This window comes from Sciurus vulgaris, assembly GCF_902686455.1.
Source record: "Sciurus vulgaris genome assembly, chromosome: 2".
NCBI classification, from domain to species: domain Eukaryota; kingdom Metazoa; phylum Chordata; class Mammalia; order Rodentia; family Sciuridae; genus Sciurus; species Sciurus vulgaris.
Window position 1 is genome coordinate 97,817,134 of NC_136462.1, and position 16,541 is coordinate 97,833,674.

General features: G+C 38.8%; 1 protein-coding gene across 5 annotated transcripts in view; it reads left to right on the plus strand.

Annotated features, from left to right (window-relative positions):
- Window positions 1-16,541, plus strand: part of GALK2 (galactokinase 2) — a 136,677-nt gene that overhangs the window by 115,477 nt on the left and 4,659 nt on the right. For all 5 annotated transcript variants that reach the window (XM_079129951.1, XM_079129949.1, XM_079129952.1 and 2 more), the window contains one exon: window positions 11,788-11,989. In XM_079129951.1, the coding sequence (XP_078986077.1) occupies window positions 11,788-11,989 (202 nt within the window). The remainder of the gene's footprint in view (window positions 1-11,787; window positions 11,990-16,541) is intronic.

Here is a 16,541-nt window from a genome sequence, read left to right on the forward strand (position 1 = left end):
GTTGATTAGAGGTGGGAGGGAAAGTGGTTGGAAGGTGGTGAAATAGTTCAGACATGGGATGATAAAATTCCAAACTAGGAAGATAAGAATGTAGAATGGAAGGGAAGGGAGAGATAGGCTGTTTTATCATGTGAATAACCCCAGAGTTACTCAAAGGAGCTTAGCATAGTGCCAGAGTGGAAAATGCAGGTGAGGGTGACTAAAGCAACAGTTTTAAGATCAGAGCAGTAAAATTTATTATAAGCCAACAGTGCTGGCTCTTGCTTCTTTGGATATCTGAGAAAGGGAAGCTGTAAACATGTGGGTCTGCTACTCTTCCTGGACAAAATGGTATTATGCTGTGGATTTTAAAATACTCACAAATGCCTCTTGGAATGTAGTTTTCCATGAATTAATGTGGTTTGTGTTGAAAGTGTATATGTATTTTTTTGTTGGTGGTTTTGCTTTTAAAAGCAGGTAGTTAAAGATTTTTTCCCTTTAAATGTAGAATGCTAATTTAATTTAGTCTTTTGCAGCATGGGAATGGGACACTAATGTGGCTGAAAACAGCAGTTTATTTTTTGTGGGTTTGACCATTTCAGAAACTTCACATTTATGAAAAATATTATTACTAGGAAAATAAATTTGAAACCACAGTCCAACTTCATTGAGGATTGTATAGTGATTTTCCATTATACTGCTTAAATACTCCAAAGAGTCTATGCCTCAGAACAGGGACTTATTATAACTTTGCTGCATAGGAAAAGAGAGGACTCCAAAGTGGATTCTGAAGTGGTTTTCCCCATCCATCTCTGGATTGCTGTTCTTGGAAACCCACCGTGGGTTGAGCCCACTGGAGCTTTCTGCTTTGCAGAGAAATTGGCCTGTAGCAGGCAGCTACATGATTGTACAAAGGCAGCTAAAGCCACAACTGCTTTTAGCCCCTCACCCAAACAATGAGAAAGTATTTTGGAGCAAGAGAGTCTCAGAACGATTAATTATATACTCACATGGTAAAGATTTCCAACTCTCTCAGACTTGCATACTTATTTTGTTTTGATTAATTGTCCTGTAATGAATATCTGATTTCCAAGATATTTATCACTTTTTTAGCTTATTAGCTGAAACCAATGCTCTGCATTCTTCTGTATTTATAAAACTTTATGCAGTTTGGTGATATGTGGCTACATGGAGAGAGACACTCCCTGGAGATGAGGGGTTCAACTCTCTCTTACACACAACTGAACTAACTCCCAGGACAGGTAGCCACACTTTAAGAAGTGTAGATAAAGACTAAGCTGTATCACAGGAAGAAGCAGGCAAAGGAGACCTGAAATTCAATCATTTGAGGGAAGCTGATGGTTGTTCTGGAGAAAAGACTCAAAAGCTAATAGTAATGACATTCATTCTACAGGGGGCAAATAGCAGGTGTTCCCTAGCATTTGAGCCCCTTTTTCATATCAGGGAATTCCTACTGTTTATGTTGATTAACTAGCTGCTGGTGTGAGTGCCTCTCACCAACATACACAGTTTCCTGTGGTGGAAACCAACCTCAGTTTTGTCTCTCTTAGGTCAATTGAAACCTGGGTATGAACAATGGTACCAGACTCCTCTTGCCATTCTGGGTTGTTTTTATTTCTGGGGCTTTGGGTCTAGCAGGCATGAATCAGTTGATAAAATATCTAGAGTTGAGTGTCATATCTAGACTGCTCCTGTGGAGTGTCCTAACTGCCTGCTTCTCTTGGCTTCTGATCATCTCCCTCCTGGTTTTCTCACATCCTAATAGAGAACAGAACTATGTCTTGAGTCTCTATAGATTTAGTGAGCTCCCTAATATCTTTGAAATAAGTTCCTTTTTGACATAATTAGTATAGCTGTCTGTTGTTTACAAACAAGAATCCTAACTGATACAATGGTTAAAACCTACAGTGCTTTCTTACGTCTAGCTGGAACTCTTAATCTGGATACAACCATAGCTTTATGGCATCTCTGTGAGTGTTGCACTGTATGCAGAATTTTAGATATTTGTGCACACACTCATGTTAGAGAGAGGGTTCATTTTTCGTAAAACAAAATGGGAACTTTACTACTCATCTTTGTAGAAGAGTTGATAGGTCGTGGTTTTGCATGCTGACACAGAGCAGCTCTGCTTAGTTTAACCATAGAAGCTTTCAGTGACTAACAGGTACCTGTAAAAGATAACTGCAGTAGCAGAAGCAAGAAACAAAGCAACAGGGACAGAACAATTCCTCTTTAGGCTTAGTGCATCAAAGTCCCCAAGCTATATGAGCTGAGTCCCTAGGCTATTGACAAGTTTGCACTCAAATAAGGAATGTAGAATACACCCTCAAATACAATTGCACCAACTTGCTTGCCTTAAATGTACTTCAAACTTGCTTATGTATAAAAAGTAAAAGCCCTGCTGTGCTTGGGGCTCAGATTTTGGAAATTATCCCTCTGGGTCATGGCACCACTAATAGTGTTGCTTCCAGATATCGGTGTCCTGACCTTCCTTTTGCACTACGCATTCGCCTTTATTTTGTTCTCAAAAGGTTCTATAACCCTAAAAACAAACAAACAAACAAGCAAACAAACAAACAAAAAAAAACCAGAACCACTATCTATAGGTTACAATTTATATACTTTACCATGATATACAAGGCCTCATTTTCTGACCTCTGCCTACTGCTTTAAATTTCTCTTTCAAACATGTACTCTGCTGCATCTGTTTCTTTATCTTATTTCATGCTTCATTCAAATCAGACTACAATGGGTCCTGTAGAAGCTCTTCATGTTTTTTAATTCCCGTGTCTTTGCTCATAGTGTTCTCTCTGCTTTAAGTTCTCAGTCCTTTTCTTTTCTCCCTACTCAGCCTTTAATTGGTATGCTGAACACCACTCATCTTTCTGTACTCTACTGTTTCATCTCCCTGGTGAAGGTTGTGATCTCTGTGCACGTCCCATCAGTCCACCTAATTCCAACATTGCCAGTAGCCCAAGTCAAGCTAGCTGCTGGTGTCAGTGCCTTTTCCTTGTGACCTTGGGGCATTTCCCAAAGTCACTGAAGGCAACTCTGCTTCCCAGGCACATCTTTCTGGAGAAGTTAACCCTTTTAAGGGCCCCATTCAAACAGTGGAAGTCTCATTGAGTTAGTGCTTATCTTCCTATTATCTCTGGGCCAGTTCTAAGGCACATTCTACAAGGTTCTTCAGAGAGACCCCAAGCAACTGAGTCCAGGTTGTCCACACTGAGTCCAGGTTGTCCATACTGGTAGTGTGCTAATTAAGCTCCCTCTCTTACCTTTTTTCATTTCCTGACTCACTTTCCTTATTCTTGATCCCTGTTTCCTAGAGTCCTGTCACCTGCACCAGATACCACCTGTGTTTTCAGGTTATCCCCTCTTGGTTTTGTGCCTCGACTTCAACTGTGAGGGCAGCATCTGTTGCTCTTTATTGTTCTTAACAATGATTGCTCTCTAGTAGACCATTATTTTTTGAGAGTGAAGAGAATATCTTATTAATTATTGTTGGTCCCTCAGTTGTAAAACTGGCACATGGTGGATCTTCATCAGTGTGTATAAGACATAAGACACAGGAGTTGTCTTTAGGTATTTGAAGGGCTACTTGAAATTTACATATCTGGGGACAGAGCTAAGACAAAAGAGTAAAAGTTATAGGAAGACAGACTATAATTCAATATGGAGCTTCTGATGCACCTAAGGAGGGAACATTTGATTATGACACTTAAGTTGGCTAATTATGATATGCTGACCCACTTGGGAAAGTTTTGCTGACATACTGCTCTCTGCAATGAATTCTTAGTTTAGAGAATTTTATGGAACAAGATCCACATGATACCTATGGGAACCATGAAGACATAAGCTAGTGAGGTAGGCTGAATCTCAGATGGTGGGAATGGTGGGTCTGGGTGGAATAAAGTTTCCAAGAAGTAGCTGTTCCTCAGCTATAGCCAACTGTTGCTGTGCAGGGATGCAGGTCCAGCCCAGCCAGACTTTTTGGTGTTTTCAAGAGAAAGCAAAAATCTAGATTCTCACATAAAATTTCCCAAAATTAAGTATTATATGACTCAAGAAAGCATCACTAAGACCCACTATAGACATGAGTTATTAATTTGTAGTCTTTGTGTGGCCCGGTGCAGCAGAGGATATTGAAGTTTTAGATGTGAGAACAGCTTCCTAAAGAGGTTGCCCCAGGTTCCAACCAGCTTGCTCTCTTCAGGCTCACGAACACACTGTTTGTTCCTATTTTAGTCACCCTTTTCATTGCTGTGATCAAAGACCTGACAAGAACATTTTTAAAGGAGGACAGTTTATTTAGCAGTCATGTTTCGGAGGTCTCAGTCCATAGATGGCTGACTCCATTGTTTAGGGCCTGAGGTGAGGGAGAACATCATGGTGGAGAGTATGGTGGAGGAAAGTGACTCAGGACATAGCACCAGGAGTGAGAGAGAGAAAGAAAGAGAGAGATTTCCATCACCATGAACAAAATATATACCCCAATGGTATAACCCCAATGACCTCCCTCCTCCTGCCATACCTTACCTGTGTACAGTTACCACCCATTTAATCCCTATCAGAAGATTAATGCACTGATTACATTAAGGCTCTCATAACCCAATTATTTCACCTATTAGCTTTTTTGCATTGTCTCACATGAGAGCTTTTTGGGGACACCTAATATCTAATCCATAATTGTTCCCAACTTGGGCCTTTGGCCATTCTATCTTTGCAGCAGAGAAGCTCCGTAGCTTAGACCACTCTCCTATGTCATCTCCTATTACTGATCCTCCTGCACTAAGTCCTGTATTCTTAGCGTACCTTTAGCATTTCCAGCACTTGGATAGATACTGAAGTTGGCCATTGTCCAAAGGTCTCATATTTTGCCCTATTTAGCTGAGATCCTTAAAGCAGGGATTTCTACTTCATGTATCTTTCATGTCATTTTGAACATGAGATGGGGCACGTGGCAGGTACTCAGTAAGAACTATTGGGTGACTTGCTAAATGGCCATCTTACCCAGGGCTTTTGGCATCGCTTTAGTAGAAAAGGAGGTAATAAAGAAGAGGCCACCAGCTCTTGCATGCAGAATTTAAAATTAACCAGTAGAACTCTTTCAGAGTTTGAATAGGCATGTTCTTCATCTACTGTTGACCTGCTGTCCCCTGAACTTGTGAGAGGAAAATGGTGTTCAGTGTGTTTCATTTGTCAGAGGCTTTCCCTCACCCTTCTTCACCAAAGATGAAAGAAAATAACCAATTATTTGTGCCCTGATTTATATTCATTGATTAGAGATGGGTTGTGATCATAAGATGATATGTAGCCTTCCACCTTTTTTAAGGCAGAAGTTAGTAGGCACTTCTTTGTTGCAAAGATTGCCTAAAAGGGAAACAAAAACCAGTCTCTCTTAACTGGTTATAATTATCTATTTTCTATTTCTTCCCTTTTATTCAAAACACATTTTATTTGTTTTAGAAATCTCTACCACATCTATGAAGCAAAATACAATATAAACAATTATCAGTTATCTGTGATAAGGGATATTAAGATACACTTTGGACACTGAAGTTTATCAATGACCTCTAAGCCTTATTTTAGCCAACTTTCCCCACTGATTGGTAAAGATTCTAGTAAGTATTAATTCTAAAAATAGGAGGTCTTCTCCATAGTTCCAGTTGTATTTGTCCCGCAACTCTTCACTTAGCCTACATTTGACGCAGTTGTATTAGACAGGGAGATGAACCACTCCTTTAACAAACATTTATTGAGCCCATGCTATGTGCCAGATTTTAGTCTAGCTGCTGGAGAGAGATACAGTAATAAAGATATCAGACAAGACCTTGGCTTTCCTGGAGCTGACTTTCTAGTTGTGGAAAGTTGAACAAATCAATGAAAAAAGGAATATATGAGAAAATATTGATGGTGACAAGTTTTGGAAAAATAAAATAGGATGAAGAGTTGTGTATGTGGTGTGTGTGTGGGGGGAGGTGCTACTCTAGATTGGAATTGAGGGTAGCTTCTAAAACTGTAGCATCTGAGTCTTGCATGACAAGAAGGGGCCAACTATGCAAAGATCATGGGGAAGAGTATTTCATATCAACAAAGCAGCTGCTGCACTGGGCCAAAGGCAGAAGCCCATATTGTATTCTGGAGGCACAGTGGCAAGACCAGAATGTCTGGGAAAAGAGTAGGTGATGAGGGATGAAGTCAGAGGAAGGGAAAGTATAGCAATGGAATTTACTATACAAATGAAAATCAAATAACAAAAATTTTGCTGTTTAAAGTATGTGGTCATGAACATTTAGATTTCAGAATTGGTGCATGATTTTAGGACTAGATTCAGTAATTATCTAAGATCCACGTTAGAGAAAACCAGTGTTCCAAAATCCATGTGGTACATCCTGCTTTGAAGCCTTGGATTTCCCTTGGGTAGGACAGGCTACTAGTAGTATTGACGGAAAATAACATCTAGTGTTGTATTCTTGAATTGAATTTGCCTTGGACATAGTCACACATGCAGTGAACATAGAAAGAAACTGTTTCCTTCATCCTTTAATATAATAATTGCTCTCAAGGATTACAAGAGCTTATAGGCAGATGGAACATCTGGTTATAAAGTTAACTGGACAGGGAAGAAAGCTGTTATGGACAAAGTTTCAGATTTTCTTGGATCTTTTCTTGGATTCAGAGGAGTTGCCAGCATATAATAAGCCAGAATCCTGGATTGGAGAGCATTTGTGATATCTAGCCAACACAGAACTGCTTTCCCTCCCAAAGGGTGGTCTCTAAATCTATTTTAGCCTTTGGCAAGACCTTTATATCACAATTGAAACCAGATGCCCTTTCTGCCCTTTCCCCTTGTTGTCTCAGTTACTACCGTTGGGGAGTATGAGCAGTGGTGATCTCTCACGCAACTTCAGAGTGCCCAGCAAGCGCCCTCATTAGACAGACATTCCTATGCAGAAAGCTTGCTGTCCAACACTTCCTCTGCAGGGACGAATAGACACAAGGAGCTGCCAGGATTGTGAGGTTCTGATAATCTGCTCAGTACCGTCTGAATGTTTCTTGTCACAAAGCAAAGCACCAAGTCTGAAGGTTTAACAGAAAACATCTTTCTAGACAGTTTCTACTTCAGAACCTTTAATCCTAAAGGAATATGTAATGGACTATATTGAGTTTTATTATAGGATATGGCCCTGAAATGTGCTTGGATATGATATTGGGAATCCAGAATATCAAAATTACTGTAAATTTATGATTTAACTGGATATATGTGTGAACTTTGGGGTCTTGGCATGAACCAACTGAAATTTAAACTTGGGACAACTCAGAAAATTTAAATATGCACTTTGTGTGATAAGGAATCAGTGGTAATTGTGTTTGGTGTAATGATGATATAGTATTTATATAAGAAAGTATTTCATAGAAGGGCATACTCAAATAGAGAAGGAGGAAAATATGTAAGTGGTCTATAATTAATTTGAAAATACTTTGGCAAAATATCAATTAAAGTCAATATGGAAAATGTTAGTAATCGTTCAGTATAGGTGATGGCTTGTGGAGTTTGCTATAGTATTTTCACCAGAGTCTGATCTGTTTGAAATTTTTTTTATTATTCAGAGTTAACTCATTAAAGCATGGTGCTGTGATTTGTGAGCTAAATAGCACTGTTTTATGATCATAGAGGATGTTGCTTTATTGTGCCCCTTGTCCTGCAGACATAAATGGCAGTGGACGGGGAAACAAGGTGATTTCTTTATCCATGGAACACTGCAGTAAAAATGAAACAATACTCTTCCCTCCTCCCTCCCCAGACTCTGATTTTGTAACTTGGTTGCTGATTGTGGAGGGTGAAGTAGTTCAGAAGTAAAACTGAAACATGGAATCCCAAAGCTGGTATTTTAAACATTTTATTTCAACTTCAAGGTTTAGAAAAGAATCATCCTAAAACTACTGTTACCAAAGTCATTAGCTTTCCTCTCAAAAATATTCTACAACCTGGATTATAGTAACATGTATGAAATGATTGGCACTGTCTCAGGCACGTAACCTCAATCAATTGTACTTCTTTGTCCTTTCCTGTTCAGAGATTTCGAGGAGTTGTTGCCACATCCTCATGTGCTGTTTTTCCTCATACGGTCCATTTTTGTAGAGGGTATATGCCAGCATTGGGTATTGGGAAGACTTTTTTCCCTTGGGATGTTTTGACACCCAGACTCTAAAATAAATCATATTCCCATTTCAGTGGAACTGCCTGATGGAAACAACAAATTCACATTGCAGTGTGGGCTGTTTCACATGACCTGCTACTGATGGAACAAAACATGTTGTTGTTGTGTGTGGGTGGTTTTTTCCCCTTACCTACATTTAACTTGTAATTTCTCTCTCCCTCCCCCACTTTTTATTTTTCACCCATACTTGGTGTCAGCAATTGCAGATTTAATAGCAAAGGGAATCCTGCTATCCCCTTTCCTCAGTCTCAACAGCTCCTTAAGCTGTGAATAGTGGAAACTAGCTTCCATTTTTAAAGCAACAATGGCCAGATGGAAGTATTTTGATTTCAAACTAAGATTAAAAATAAAGCCCTTACTATATGATCATCGACTGTAAACACTCATTGAACTGTCACGTAAGGCACTGTGGCAGTGCTCTGGGGCGAGAGGCTGTCCTGGGGGCAGATTTTGAATTCCTTGTTGAGATATGAGAAATAATTACTATGGAAAATGTTTGATAAGCACCACATGAGTGCCACGGACTGGAAGCGTGGTACAAGTTCAGGGTCAAGAAATTGTTTCCAGCTGAGGCCCTCATGGCTTCATGGATGATATAAAATGTAATTTGAACCTGCAGAAAGAGGTAAAATTTTGACACAGAGAAAGGGCAAGAAACTATTTCCCTGTGGGACTAATGAGTATATCCAGAAACAAGGAGTGTTAGGGTAACACAGGCCATTTTGGCTGAAGGGAATAGATCCTACTGAGGCTGAACATAGTGAGGGCAGGATTTTGGACTACTGGGGAGACAGGGTTTTGAGTAGTGATATGAAAAAGGCTGTGTTTGGGGAGCTCAATCTGGCAGTATTGACTGGAAGATAGGTTGCAGGAAAGAATATCAAGACAGGGATATCAATTAGCAGATAACTGAGAAATAGTCCCTAGGAAAGAGAACACAGTACAAATTCAGAGAAGATGTGGGAATAAAAGAGTAGATTAGAAGACATATATTGGTAAAGAGGAACTGATTAGATTTAGAGACTAAATATAGGTCCTCAGAAAGAGAGTTGGAAAGTTTACACGAATTTGCATCATTTCATTGATGCAGATAGTTGTTATATCTCATATTACTCATTTGAGAATATTTGAAAGAAAAATTAATTCTCCATTGTTAATTTTTAATAAGTTTAGCCCCATCCTTATAATCACTAAACTTTTGCACAAATCCCGTGAGTAGTGTATTAATTTGGGCTACTATAACAAAAATACGACATGTTAGGTGGCTTAAACAACATAAATTTATTTCTTACAGTTCTGGAGCCTGAGAAGTTCAAGATCCAGGGGTCAGCAGATTCAGTCTCTGATGAAGTCCCTCTTCCTGGGATACAGATGACTGTTCTTGCTGTATCCTCATAAGGTGGAGAAAGTGAACTCTAGTTTCTTTCTCTTCTTATGAGAACAATAAATCACATTGTGGGACTCCATTCTCATGACCTCATCTAAATGCAATTACCCCTCAAAGACCTCAGCCCCTAATTCTATCCAGTTAGGGGTTAGGGTTTCAACATATGAATTTTGGGAAGACACAGACATGCAGTTCCTACTCCTGACTCTTTCCTTCTTCTAGCCTGGGCCGCCTTTTTATTCACCTCTCATTGTTATGAGAATGGTGCTGTGGAGGAGAAAGAATGTAACCTGAAACTGTAATAGAATTTATTGCTTCATAAATAAAAATGTAAAAGTACTTCTGAGAAAGTAATTATGGTTTAGGGGAGAAGGGACTTTGAGGCAGACCCAGGAGAAGGAGAGTTGTGGAAGGAAGTTCAGTGTCCTTCCGTGGAAGAGCTGGGGAATAAATCCTGTGAGCCTACTGTCTGCCCTCCTTTTTTCATTCCCCAAAGATGAATTTCATTCCTCAGTACCTTGTCTTTTTCTCCCCTCCTTCCTCCCCCGATCTCATTTCACTACCCCATTAGTCTCCCTTCTATTTTCATCGCCCCCCCCTTTTCTCTCTAGCTTCCATATATAGGAGAAAACATATGACCCTTGTATTTCTGAACCTGACTTAATTTCCTTAACTTGATGTTCTCCAGTTCCATCCATTTTCCTGAAAATGACATAATTTCATTCTTCTTTATGACCGTGTAAAACCCCATCATGTAGTTATACCACATTTTCTGTAATAGTTCGTCTGTTGATGGACACCTAGTCTGGTTCCATAACTTGGCTCTTGTGAATTATGCTGCTATACATATGGGTATGGATGTATCATCTATAGTATGATGACTTTAATTCTTCTAGGTAAATAACACAGAGTGCTATCACTGGATCATATGGTGGTCTATTCCTCCCATTCTGTGTTCTTGCCAGCATTTGTTATTTGTATTCTTGATGATTGCCATTCTAACTGGAGTCAGATGAAATCTCAGTGTGGTTTTGATTTGTATTTTGCTGATTGCTATTGACATTGAAAAAACTTTAAATATGTATGTTGGTCATTGGACCTTTTGATATGTTTCTGTTTAGTTCTTTTTCCCATTTATTGAGTGGGTTATTTGTGCTTTTGGTATTAAGTTTTTTGAGTCCTTCATACATATTCTGGATATTATTCCTCCGTTGGAAGAATAGTTGATAAAGATTTTCTTCCATTCTGTAGGCTCTATCTATTTAGATCTATATAATATCTATAAGTTATAGTATATATAAAATTATATATATTTCTAATTTTTTAAAATTAAAAATTTTTTTAGTTGTCCATGGACCTTTATTTTATTTATTTATATGTGGTGCTGAGAACCGAACTTGCTATGCAAGTGCTCTACCACGGAGCTACAACCCCAGCTCCAATAATATATATATTTTAATGGGTATAGTATATTTTTTAAGAAGTCCCCTGTCATTAAATGTTTGGATTGTTTCTTATTTTTTTACTAATATAAATAAGGCTGCAGTACATATCATACAGATATATGTATTCATAAATATTTACACATATATGAAGAATTGTGTTTCTATGTTTCTTTAAACACATTTTTATAAACATAGTTGCATGAGCATTTTAAGTTTTCCCTTCTGGGAGGTGAGGGTACAGTGAAAAGAACATGCTCTAGGGCCATACATCCCTGATTTGTCCTGCATCTGTTGCTTTCTGGATGTGTGACTTTAGGTATGTCAGTTTGCTCCACTGAGCCTACTTCTTTGTTAAACAGGAATAATATTGCTTGCCTCCCTGTGCTATTGAGAAACACATGAGGTAGTGCTTTTAGAGCCCCTGATTTGTAGGGAGTACTCAATACCTGTCACCCTCCCTTCCTATGGAATGGCTTAGCTGGCACACACCTGTATACATTTTTCTGTATTGAATGAAGAAAGTATTATTACAGGATTTTATTCAAAATTAAGAAGTAGAACTGACTTGCAAATAGGCATATTTTGACTATGAGGAAATCTTTCCATAAAATAGAGACCTATTAAAAGTCTAAGTTTTGATAATGAAGGCAAAAGGGAAGCCTCAAAACTGTCTTTGTGCAGAGTAGTACAGTCCGTCTTTCTAATCTTCCCCATGCCTTTGCTTCCTTAGTGCTCATCTTCAAACTCTACCAGCGGGCAAAGCACGTGTACAGCGAGGCTGCAAGAGTGCTCCAGTTTAAGAAGATATGTGAAGAAGCACCTGACAACATAGTCCAGCTGCTAGGAGAGTTAATGAACCAGAGCCACAGGAGCTGCCGGGACATGTATGAGTGCAGTTGCCCTGAGCTGGACCAGCTGGTAGACATCTGTCGGTGAGGCTGAGAGAGCAGCGTGGTGGGGACCAAAGGATACCACCAAAGTATAGTGTTCAAATCAGTGGGAAAAAAATGGAACATTTTCATAATCTTTTACATGAAAGAAGATTCTTCTTTCCTTCCTATAAGGGTCCTCCTGTACTATAGAACCCAACCTTATTCCCTTATATATATCTATAGGATGAAAGCTTTGAGACCTAGCTGGATAGTTTTATGAGGGTCTTAGTTTGTAATCAGTGCTTTATGATGTTGTAAGAAAGACTTTCCCTTCTTTGGACGATGCCACCTTTTGGGAAAGTAGCTTTTCTCAGACATGGGCTTTGTCATTACTTTCTCATGATATTTTAATTATTACACTGTTCCTGTGCCAGAAACTCCTATCAGATGTCCTAATTAAGTTTTCTAGTTTTATTCAAAAGCAGGGAGACAGCCAAAAGAAGGTCTCAAGCTTGATAGGAGCATGTGGGGAGATTGCTGAAAGAATCACTCAGACAGCCAGCATTTTCTGCCTTCTAGGTTTAGTTTAAGCAATTTGGGGAAATAAGGATTGAAGAAAGTGCAGTTTATAAATGAAGGATTGAAACAGAAGTGTAAAAAGGGAAATTCTTTCACCAAACCTGAAAACAACTTCCTTATAATTGTCAAAGAATTATGATAATAGAGTGATCTCCTTTCCCCAGAGGGATCTTACTGACCTTGGGAGAACTGAAAGGGAAATTGGGAGAGCTCTCAAATGTCTTGATGTTATTTCAGTGGGAGAAGATAATATAGAGCTGCATGCAATTAGTAATGGAAATATAATTAATCACTTGGCGCCTGTGGCTTGCTTCACTCATGCCATACTCCCAGCCTGAAAATTTTAAACCAAGTAGCTCTAGTGATCACAAATGGCATGTATAACCCAACTTGTTGAGAGACTTGCACCCAGCATTGATGAGAACCACTCTGCTGACGTCAGTATTTGCTCACTAATTGCCCTAAAGCCTTCCAGAGCTTATTTCATTGTAAGTGCACTTTTCTGAAAATATCAAGGGCCCAGTAAATGGAAGGGACAGATATTGTTCAGTTCTGGAAATAAGAGGAAGTGGAATGATATGTGCAGAAATGAGGAAAGAAGTGGGATGATTTGACTCCTACCTGAAAAGCCATAGAGGAGCATTTGCTATTCTCCTGAAATTCTCTAACATGCTTTCTTTTCCTGGGATGGTCAACCAGCACTTGCTCTTATGGAATGTACATTCTTGTGAGAAAAGAGAGAAATGACAGTTAACAGTAGTTTGTTAGTGGTATGTGACTGTGAACAGAAATTAGGATAGAAACTGCTGGGTTGACTGGATATTCTTTATATGGAATGGTTAAATAAGGCCTCTCTGAGGAAGTGACATTTAAGCAGAGACCTGAAGACGTGAAGAAGTGAGGACAGCAAGTGAATAGGCCTGGAGGTGGGCATGTGGCCATGGTGGGCGAGGCATAGTGAGAGCACCAGTATGGTGGAAGGCAGTAAAGGAAGGAAAGAGTAGCAGGTGAGGAAGTAGATAGGTGGTGGGGAGCCATACCCCATGGGCCTTATGAGGCTAGGCCAGGGAAGAACTCTAGCTTTGAGGAGAAAAGCAGCAGTGCAAGTGCTAAGTGATTCAGTGCCACCACATGTGCTTTCAAGGAAGATTCTAGACAATTGCTGTATGGCAGTGCCACCACATGCGCTTTCAAGGAAGATTCTAGACAATTGCTGTATGGGAGAAAGAGAGGAATCAAGATGACTCCTAGGTTTTTGCCTTGAGAAACATTTTTTGTTTTACTAAAAGCCACATCTTTGGCAATTCTGGGTCAGGATTCATCTTATATTACCATCCTTTATTAGAGATCTGAGAAGGCACTAAGGGGTGAAGTGATTTGAACAAATTTCAAAATAAGTTAGTGGGAAAGACTGGCTCTCAGATCAGTGTTTTGCTGCTCCCGCCTCTCTACCACTTGGTTACATTCAAGTGTGAACCTTCAAAACCTATTTTCTTGCCTCGTTTTGAAGCTATATGATGGGAAGTCTTGGTTGTTATAGTTTCCAGCATTTGAATATTGAGCAAATCCATGCTGAGCAGAGAGGCAGGCAGTGGACTAGGTAAGACTGGACCATAACTGGACAGGTTGGGTTCTAACTTTGTTTCTTTTCATTCTGTGCCCTTTAACTTTAGACTGTTGCCTTGCTTTATGATTTCCCTTGTCTTTTTCTGTTCTAGCAATCTACAGGTCTACATTTTAAAAAATGTGGTTCTAGTGAAAGACTTTGTGGCTATGTCTTAAATGGGTTTGGAAGTGCACCTTTTATTTATTTTAATAATTTATTTGAGCAATTCCTTTTTGAATGGCAACTCAAGTGTTTCTGAGTACATATTCCATCTGCTGTGTTGATTTTCTGAGGAAAAAATCAGCTGTGTCTCAAATAGAAGGAGCACCATTTCTTTTTTCATGGCAGACTTTCTTTGGAAGTCACTGGCTAAGTATCAAAATGAGTTTATATTTATTCTAGGACCATATAGAGTTTCCCATATTGAAATATTATCTTCTGGCATAGTGAAGAAAATATCGACCAGAAGATTTGTCTGGTCCTTAACTTTTTTAATTAATATTTTCTTTGCTGTTGCTGTGACTAGCACATAATATCTGGGAAATATTCCAGCCAAATATTCCAGTGGGTATTAGTACTAAAAGGTCCTAAGTAGCAGAACAAACTTGAAGGAAGAATTAAATAGACACAGTCATTGTTGTCTTTCTTCCCTGCAGTCTACATATGTTTTTTACATGGATATTTGTAGACCATGTGAAGTTGAAGTCTAATCTTTATCTCAAAAACTGGTACTTTCTTTTGTGGGGATATTTGAGAAGTGATAAGGCAAGAAGGAAGGAGCTGTTCAGAAGACTGTAAAAGATGGTAATAAGATAAAGGATGGTTAAAAACTGGGGAAGACAGAAGATGGAAGAGTAATAGGTAGTAAAAATGGGAAAGATTCAGAAGGACAATGGAAACACTTAAGACCTAGTTCCTTCTGAGGCCCCATGAGTATTTCTGGGCCAGGAAGGGGAGATGTTGGATGTGCTGGAAAGGTGGCCACTGGTGCCATAATCTCAACCTTGGATAGAGCATTGTTTGGAGGATCACATCAACTCTAGATTTTCCTGACACCTTGACAAATGTTAACATCAGAAGTTGTGACTGAGACTTGAGAGCCTGAGCCCCTGGTTGTTTATGGAGATGAGAAGAGGGAGGGGGGAAGAGGAAATGGGTTCCAGGAGGAGCCCTGCCAAAGGTAATCTTTAGGTCACCCTCCCTGGGCCTACCTGTAGCACTTCATAAAATTCCTTTTGTGTTCTGAAAACTTTTTGGAAACTTTGCATGAAAAAAATAACTAACTGAATGATTGAATGAAGGACTTGAATACTTAAGACCACCCAAGATACTATATACACATGAAAACCTTGCCTGATCTGACCTAGACCATATTTGAATGGGTAGGTAGTTACCCTACAGGACAATGTGTGGGGCAAGCAATTTTATGACCTGATCAGAGAGGAGAGAGACATAAAAAAAGTAAAAGAGATCACCAATGTTTGAGGTTTTTTCTTTTTTTAATGGAGCCATTTACTGCTCTTCAAGAGAAAATCCATTTAGAATCCAAAGAAAGGACCAGGGAGGAAGAAGGAAACTGCACTTACGTAGTTAAGCTGTTTATTATTTTTTTTATTAAATTAATGTTAGAATTTTAATTATGTGAAACAAAATGATGAAGGAAAAAGATGATGTTTTCCCAATTATAAAATATCTCTTTCAAATGAACAAAATGTAAATTTTTAAAAAAATGGTTAAATTTTAAAGTAGACTTACTGAGGAGCACAGAACAATTTTGAAACCAAGTCAATTAAATGTGAGACAGCTCATTTGTTATCGGGTCCCTGATTTTACTTAAGAAAAAACAGTTAATGCCTTTTATTTCTGTTTTGACACTTGTTGAAACTAGAGACAATTCATTGCTATACTATTGCCCAAACTGTTAAGAAAGATGAATGACAGATTTTAATGGATGAACAATAGGTACAAAAGTTAATTTGCTTTGTCTTCCTCAGAAGTCTTTTCTTAACTTTATTCCATGGCTAAGCTTCTCAGCCTCTTGTGCCCATTCTCCTGACCAGGTCCAAATGGGGAAGAATGAAGTATGAATACTAGTTATGTGCTCTTTAACCTGTGAATTTAGATCCTAATCTGCATACCCTACCAAGAAAAAGGAACAGCGACACTCTAGCTATCCTTAGGAACTTTCTTTTTGGACTTCTGTGTTCTACTATGTCTTTTACTCATATCAAAGCAACTGTTCTTCAGTAGCCTTTAGTGGCTTACATTTCTAAATAGATTTGTATGTGCATATTCTTATGCTTTATTATTTGAGCAGAATTTGAAGACTGTGGTTTCTTGAATCTAAAACAATCTGAAAGTGCTGTTTCTTTTTTTTTGTTGGTGTTGTTCTAATTAGTTATACATGACAGTAGAATGCATTTTACA